The sequence below is a fragment of the Scyliorhinus torazame genome, chromosome 1 (assembly GCF_047496885.1).
Source record: "Scyliorhinus torazame isolate Kashiwa2021f chromosome 1, sScyTor2.1, whole genome shotgun sequence".
NCBI classification, from domain to species: Eukaryota; Metazoa; Chordata; class Chondrichthyes; order Carcharhiniformes; family Scyliorhinidae; genus Scyliorhinus; species Scyliorhinus torazame.
Window position 1 is genome coordinate 1,108,774 of NC_092707.1, and position 8,473 is coordinate 1,117,246.

At 52.1% G+C, this 8,473-nt stretch overlaps 1 protein-coding gene across 9 annotated transcripts in view; it reads left to right on the forward strand.

Annotated features, from left to right (window-relative positions):
• ncor2 (nuclear receptor corepressor 2) overlaps positions 1 to 8,473 on the forward strand; it is a 1,088,322-nt gene that overhangs the window by 202,673 nt on the left and 877,176 nt on the right. For 7 of the 9 annotated variants that reach the window (XM_072510208.1, XM_072510371.1, XM_072510235.1 and 4 more), the window contains one exon: positions 6,860 to 7,038. The exons of the other annotated variants lie outside the window; for them this stretch is intronic. In XM_072510208.1, coding sequence (XP_072366309.1) covers positions 6,860 to 7,038 — 179 coding nt within the window. The remainder of the gene's footprint in view (positions 1 to 6,859; positions 7,039 to 8,473) is intronic. 9 annotated transcript variants of the gene reach the window in all.

Here is an 8,473-nt window from a genome sequence, read left to right on the forward strand (position 1 = left end):
CTGGGTAGGGGTGTCCTGGGTAGGGGTGTCCTGGGTAGGGGTGTCCTGGGTAGGGGTGTCCTGAATAGGGGTCTCCTGGGTAGGGGTGTCCTGGGTAGGGGTGTCCTGAATAGGGGTGTCCTGGGTAGGGGTCTCCTGGGTAGGGGTGTCCTGGGTAGGGGTGTCCTGAATAGGGGTCTCCTGGGTAGGGGTGTCCTGGGTAGTGGTGTCCTGGGTAGGGGTGTCCTGGGTAGGGGTGTCCTGAATAGGGGTCTCCTGGGTGGGGGTGTCCTGGGTAGGGCTGTCCTGGGTAGGGGTGTCCTGGGTAGGGGTGTCCTGAATAGGGGTGTCCTGGGTACGGGTGTCCTAGGTAGGGCTGTCCTGGGTAGGGGTGTCCTGAATAGGGGTGTCCTGGGTAGGGGTTTCATGGCTCGGCTGCAACGGGGGCCTGTGGCTGCCCCCCTCGTCGCTGGGTGGCACACGCCTGCGTCGCCGCACCCGCACGAGATGGGGGCGTCGTCTCCCTGTTGCTCCAGGTCTCTCCGTCTCCCGTGGTCGCCCTGGGGCATCCTGTGGGCATCGCGTGCCAGGGGGTCCGGGTCTCTCCGTCTCCCGTGGTGTGCGAGGGGCATCCTGCGGGCGTCGCATGCCGGAGGGTCCGGGTCTCTCCGTCTCCCGTGGCCTCCGAGGGGCATCCTGCGGGCGGTCTGCATCTGCGGGGATGGGTGCCTCGACATTTGCTCCTGCGATACACAATGAAGCATGCATGGTTAGACATCAGGCAGTGATCAGGTGATACGGGGGAGGGGGATATGGGGTAGGGTGGATATGGGGGATATGGGGGAGAGGGGATATGGGGTAGGGGGGAGAGGGGATATGGGGTAGGGGGGATATGGGGGATATGGGGGAGGGGATATGGGGACGGGCTGTCGGTGGCTCACTTGCTAGTATGCCCCCAACTTCTGCATCGGCAACCTCCCGGTCCTCGGGTCCGCCAGCCAGTTCCAGGGCCCTTTCCTCATGTTCGGTCAGTGGCCTCTCATCAGCTGGGCCCCCTCCAGTCCTCTCACGCTCCCTGTTGTTGTGTGCGCGCTTCTCCTGTGGGGGGGCGGGTGGGGGACAGGGATAAAGGGCAACAGTGTTAGACAGGTGTATGAATGCACGCCATCGATTGCGCGTGTTGTGCAGAGTCGATGACGCCTTCGCGAATGGCATCACGCCGCTGCTAGCCCATTCGGGGCCGTAGAGTTTGCGTTGTTTGGGGGGGCCCGACACGAGTGATCTGCGCCGTTTTTGGCGCCGGGTCCCGGACTTCGCTCCAGTTTTCGGAGAATCCCACCCCTGATATCCCCCATTGGTACCTGTTATTCTGCAGGGATAGAACATAGAAAATACAGCACAGAACAGGCCCTTCGGCCCACGATGTTGTGCCGAACCTTTGTCCTAGATTAATCATAGATTATCATTGAATTTACAGTGCAGAAGGAGGCCATTCGGCCCTTTGAGTCTGCACCAGCTCTTGGAAAGAGCACCCTACCCAAACTCAACACCTCCACCCAACACCAAGGGCAATTTGGACATTAAGGGCAATTTATCATTGGCCAATTCACCTAACCCGCACATCTTTGGACCGTGGGAGGAAACCGGAGCACCCGGAGGAAACCCACGCAGACACGGGGAGGACGTGCAGACTCCGCACAGACAATGACCCAAGCTGGAATCGAACCTGGGACCATGGATCTGTGAAGCAATTGTGCTATCCACAATGCTACCGTGCTGCCCTTAAGAACAAATAAATCTACACTATATCATTTTCCCGTAATCCATGTACCTATCCAACAGCTGCTTGAAGGTCCCTAATGTTTCCGACTCAACTACTTCCACAGGCAGTGCATTCCATGCCCCCACTACTCTCTGGGTAAAGAACCTACCTCTGATATCCCTCCTATATCTTCCACCTTTCACCTTAAATTTATGTCCCCTTGTAATGGTGTGTTCCACCTGGGGAAAAAGTCTCTGACTGTCTACTCTATCTATTCCCCTGATCATCTTATAAACCTCTATCAAGTCGCCCCTCATCCTTCTCCGCTCTGATGAGAAAAGGCCTAGCACCCTCAACCTTTCCTCGTAAGACCTACTCTCCATTCCAGGCAACATCCTGGTAAATCTTCTTTGCACCTTTTCCAGAGCTTCCACATCCTTCCTAAAATGAGGCGACCAGAACTGTACACAGTACTCCAAATGTGGCCTTACCAAAGTTTTGTACAGCTGCATCATTACCTCATGGCTCTTAAATTCAATCCCTCTGTTAATGAACGCGAGCACACCATAGGCCTTCTTCACAGCTCTATCCACTTGAGTGGCAACTTTCAAAGATGTATGAACATAGACCCCAAGGTCTCTCTGCTCCTCCACAATGCCAAGAACTCTACCGTTAACCCTGTATTCCGCATTCATATTTGTCCTTCCAAAATGGACAACCTCACACTTTTCAGGGTTAAACTCCATCTGCCACTTCTCAGCCCAGCTCTGCATCCTATCTATGTCTCTTTGCAGCCGACAACAGCCCTCCTTACTATCCACAACTCCACCAATCTTCGTATCGTCTGCAAATTTACTGACCCACCCTTCAACTCCCTCATCCAAGTCATTAATGAAAATCACAAACAGCAGAGGACCCAGAACTGATCCCTGCGGTACACCACTGGTAACTGGGATCCAGGCTGAATATTTGCCATCCACCACCACTCTCTGACTTCTACCGGTTAGCCAGTTTGTTATCCAACTGGCCAAATTTCCCACTATCCCATGCCTCCTTACTTTGTGCAGAAGCCTACCATGGGGAACTTTATCAAATGCCTTACTAAAATCCATGTACACTACATCAACTGCTTTACCTTCATCCACATGCTTGGTCACCTCCTCAAAGAATTCAATAAGATTTGTAAGGCAAGACCTACCCCTCACAAATCCGTGCTGACTATCCCTAATCAAGCAATGTCTTTCCAGATGCTCAGAAATCCTATCCTTCAGTACCCTTTCCATTACTTTGCCTACCACCGAAGTAAGACTAACTGGCCTGTAATTCCCAGGGTTATCCCTAGTTCCTTTTTTGAACAGGGGCACGACATTCGCCACTCTCCAATCCCCTGGTACCACCCCTGTTGACAGTGAGGACGAAAAGATAATTGCCAACGGCTCTGCAATTTCATCTCTTGCTTCCCATAGAATCCTTGGATATATCCCGTCAGGCCCGGGGGACTTGTCTATCCTCAAGTTTTTCAAAATGCCCAACACATCTTCCTTCCTGACAAGTATTTCCTCGAGCTTACCAATCTGTTTCACACTGTCCTCTCCAACAATATCGCCCCTCTCATTTGTAAATACAGAAGAAAAGTACTCATTCAAGACCTCTCCTATCTCTTCAGACTCAACACACAATCTCCCGCTACTGTCCTTGATCGGACCTACCCTCGCTCTAGTCATTCTCATATTTCTCACATATGTGTAAAAGGCCTTGGGGTTTTCCTTGATCCTACCCGCCAAAGATTGTTCATGCCCTCTCTTAGCTCTCCTAATCCCTTTCTTCAGTTCCCTCCTGGCTATCTTGTATCCCTCCAATGCCCTGTCTGAACCTTGTTTCCTCAGCCTTACATAAGTCACCTTTTTCCTCTTAACAAGACATTCAACCTCTCTTGTCAACCATGGTTCCCTCACTCGACCATCCCTTCCCTGCCTGACAGGGACATACAAATCAAGGACACGTAGCACCTGTTCCTTGAACAAGTTCCACATTTCACTTGTGTCCTTCCCTGCCAGCCTATGTTCCCAACTTATGCACTTCAATTCTTGTCTGACAACATCGTATTTACCCTTCCCCCAATTGTAAACCTTGCCCTGTTGCACGTACCTATCCCTCTCCATTACTAAAGTGAAAGTCGCAGAATTGTGGTCACTATCTCCAAAATGCTCCCCCACTAACAAATCTATCACTTGCCCTGGTTCATTACCCAGTACTAAATCCAATATTGCCCCTCCTCTGGTCGGACAATCTACATACTGTGTTAGAAAAGCTTCCTGGACACACTGCACAAACACCACCCCATCCAAACTATTTGATCTAAAGAGTTTCCACTCAATATTTGGGAAGTTAAAGTCGCCCATGACTACTACCCTATGACTTCTGCACCTTTCCAAAATCTGTTTCCCAATCTGTTCCTCCACATCTCTGCTACTATTGGGGGACCTATAGAAAACTCCGAACAAGGTGACTCCTCCTTTCCTATTTCTGACTTCAACCCATACTACCTCAATAGGGTGATACTCCTCGAACTGCCTTTCTGCAGCTGTTATACTATCTCTAATTAATAATGCCACCCCCCCACCTCTTTTACCACCCTCCCTAATCTTATTGAAACATCTATAATCAGGGACCTCCAACAACCATTTCTGCCCCTCTTCTATCCAGGTTTCCGTGACGGCCACCACATCGTAGTCCCAAGTACCGATCCATGCCTTAAGTTCACCCACCTTATTCCTGATGCTTCTTGCGTTGAAGTATACACACTTCAACCCATCTCCGTGCCTGCAAGTACTCTCCTTTGTCAGTGTTCCCTTCCCCACTGCCTCATTACATGCTTTGGCATCCTGAATATCGGCTACCTTAGTTGCTGGACTACAAATCCGGTTCCCATTCCCCAGCCAAATTAGTTTAAACCCTCCCGAAGAGTACTAGCAAACCTCCCTCCCAGGATATTGGTGCCCCTCTGGTTCAGATGCAACCCGTCCTGCTTGTACAGGTCCCACCTTCCCCAGAATGCGCTCCAATTATCCAAATACCTGAAGCCCTCCCTCCTACACCATTCCTGCAGCCACGTGTTCAACTGCACTCTCTCCCTATTCCTAGCCTCGCTATCACGTGGCACCGGCAACAAACCAGAGATGACAACTCTGTCTGTCCTGGCTTTCAACTTCCAGCCTAACTCCCTAAACTTGTTTATTACCTCCACACCCCTTTTCCTACCTATGTCGTTGGTACCAATGTGCACCACGACTTCTGGCTGCTCCCCCTCCCCCTTAAGGATCCTGAAGACACGATCCGAGACATCCCTGGCCCTGGCACCCGGGAGGCAACATACCTTCCGGGAGTCTCGCTCGCGACCACAGAATCTCCTATCTATTCCCCTAACCATTGAATCTCCTACAACTATTGCTTTTCTATTCTCCCCCCTTCCCTTCTGAGCCCCAGAGCCAGACTCAGTGCCAGAGACCTGGCCGCTAGGGCCTTCCCCCGGTAGGTCATCCCCCCCAACAGCATCCAAAACGGATCTGTCGCTGAATTCTGTCTGTACCCCCTGGGATGTGAATGATTGTGGACGTACAGCTGAGAGCTCACTGCACCAGAGAAAGCCTGTTGTTAGCGAGTGAGGACGGGCGCTTACGCACCAGCTCCCCATCGGAGCAATGCAGGCACAATGCCTGTCCCAGAGGCTTCCTGACGCTCCATTGGCCGGGAGCCGAAGATTCCTGTCAGCCATTGCTGGAGGGGAACCAAAGAGCCGGCTTTTAAAATCTTTCCCCATTGTCTTTGAATGTTTTCATTTCTGAGCTACTATTGCTGATCCTGAGGAACAGGGGATTTCCTGAAATATGTGATTACTGAGTCAACGTAGCTACAATGTTCAAACTCGGCAGGTTTGGGGAGAATTTGGGGAAATGGACTTTGAGACGTCTGCGGCCTCATTGCAGATGTTCAGGCGACTGAGTGCCGAGGCTGGCGTAAAAACGGGCGTGGTTTTTTCCGGCGTCGGCGCCCGTTCCGGGACCCCATTCTGGGGCCCACAGGGGACTAGCACGGCGCAGAACCGGCCCGTGCCGCTCCAGCTGCCGATCCCGGTGTGAACCCGGCGCCACAGGGTCCGCGCATGGCGTCAGAGCGCGCGTGCACTGTGGCCTTCTTCCACGCGCCGGCCCCGACGCCAAATGGCGCAGGGTTATACGAGCCGGCGCGGAGAAAAGGAGGCCCCCCGACAGAGAGGCCCCCATAGGCCGCCCCCGGACCCTTCAACGCTGACGTCCGCCGGCTCAGACGATGTTAGACTGCCGCCGGCGGGACCGCCGCATTTTCTGACGGCCATATGGGCCGGAGAATCGGCGCAGACCACGACCGGTGCCGTGCCGACCACGCTGGCCCCAATGGCACCGATTCTCCGCTCTGCGGAGATCCCCGTCCCGGCATCGGGCGGCGTGCTGCGATTCGCACCGCCCGCCCACCATTCTCAGACACGGCAGGGGTCGGAGAATTCCACCCAAGTTAATTTTGTACATTGAACATTCTAAAAATGATGCTGATCTTCCCAAACTGAGAATTCTGACGGACCCGGTCTGAATTGTGCTAAGCTTTGTACAAACTTTCAGAAAAGCTCCCCATATCCTTTGTGACCTTCCCCAATACTGTCCCCGTGTTTTCTGAAGTTTGTAGCTCCAATTGCAGCCAGTCCTGAGCAGCAGCTTCCACCCCATGAGGGCAGCTCTGTGTAGGTGGCACAGCCAGTCTGTGTGAGGTGGTATCAGGGCAATGACGGACCCCCTGCTCAGTACTCGGGTAGTCAGGAGTTCTCACTCAGAGCAACAGCAAACTCGGGGAACGAGGAGATAGCCCCACATTTGGGTGCTGCTTGTCTCAATGGGCAAGGGCGTGGGCTGGGGAAACGGACTGTAATTAATTTCCAAGCTGTTGTGTATGACGGACAGGAATGTACATTGTCCACAATTAAACAAGCAGCAACTTCTCCCCTGAAGCACATCCAATCCTGACTGTGTTAACGGCCTCCCTACAACAATGTAGAAACAATGAAGATGTTGCAATCTTTTCCTGCAGAACATTGAGAAGCAGATTCGACAGTTGTCTGTTGTTCCACCCATGCTGTTTGACACAGATCAACAACGCATTAAGTACATCAACATGAATGGTTTAATGGAAGATCCCATGAAGGTTTACAAGGAGCGGCAGCTCATCAACCACTGGCGGGATGAGGAAAAAGAGCTTTTCAGGGAAAAGTGAGGATCACCAATCTCCCCGACCTGTGATTTGTTGCAGATTTGTGATAGTTTAAACATGTTTGTTTACCTCAGGCTTGTCCAACCTTGTCGCTTGGCCGGTATGTGTGTGTGCGGGGGGCGGGGGGGGGCGGGGGGGGGGGGGGGGGGGCGGGGGGGGGGGGGGAGGTGGCAATCAGAAAATTTCAGAAAGATAATGTTTGTCACAACATTAAACATGAAATTCAGCAAAAAACACCGAGTGTCAACAGGAAGAAAAGACAATAAAAATATAAAAGTAGTGAATTGATTTTAAAATGTGAGTCACAAAGAATAATAATAATAATCTTTATTGTCACAAGTAGGCTTACATTAACCCTGCAGTGAAGTTACTGTGAAAAGCCCCTAGTCGCCACATTCCGGCGCCTGTTCGGGTACACAGAGGGAGAATTCAGAATGTCCAATTCACCGAACAGCACGTCTGAAAGATGAATATTTGGTCGGATGAGAGTTTGTGTTCAACCAGCTGACACCCAGTCTCAGGTGACTGACTCACACACTCCTTCACTCACACTCACTCACACTCACTCACACTCACTCCCTCACACTCACTCACACACTCCCTCACACACTCACTCACACTCACTCACTCACACTCACTCACACTCCCTCACTCACACTCACTCACACTCACTCACTCACACTCCCTCACTCACACTCACTCACACTCACTCACACTCACTCACACTCACTCACTCACACACTCCCTCACACACTCACTCACACTCACTCACTCACACTCACTCACACTCCCTCACTCACACTCACTCACACTCACTCACACTCCCTCACTCACACTCACTCACACTCACTCACTCACACTCACTCACACTCACTCACACACTCCCTCACACACTCACTCACACTCACTCACTCACACTCACTCACACTCCCTCACTCACACTCACTCACACTCACTCACTCACACTCACTCACACACTCCCTCACACACTCACTCACACTCACTCACTCACACTCACACTCACTCACACTCACTCACACACTCCCTCACACACTCACTCACACTCACTCACTCACACTCACTCACAAACTCCCTCACTCACACTCACTCACACTCACTCACTCACACACTCCCTCACACACTCACTCACACTCACTCACACTCACTCACTCACACACTCCCTCACACACTCACTCACACTCACTCACTCACACTCACTCACAAACTCCCTCACTCACACTCACTCACACTCACTCACTCACACTCACTCACACACTCCCTCACACACTCACTCACACTCACTCACTCACACTCACTCACACTCACACACTCCCTCATTCACACTCACTCACACTCACTCACTCACACACTCCCTCACTCACACTCACTCACACTCACTCACTCACACTCACTCACACACTCCCTCACTCACAC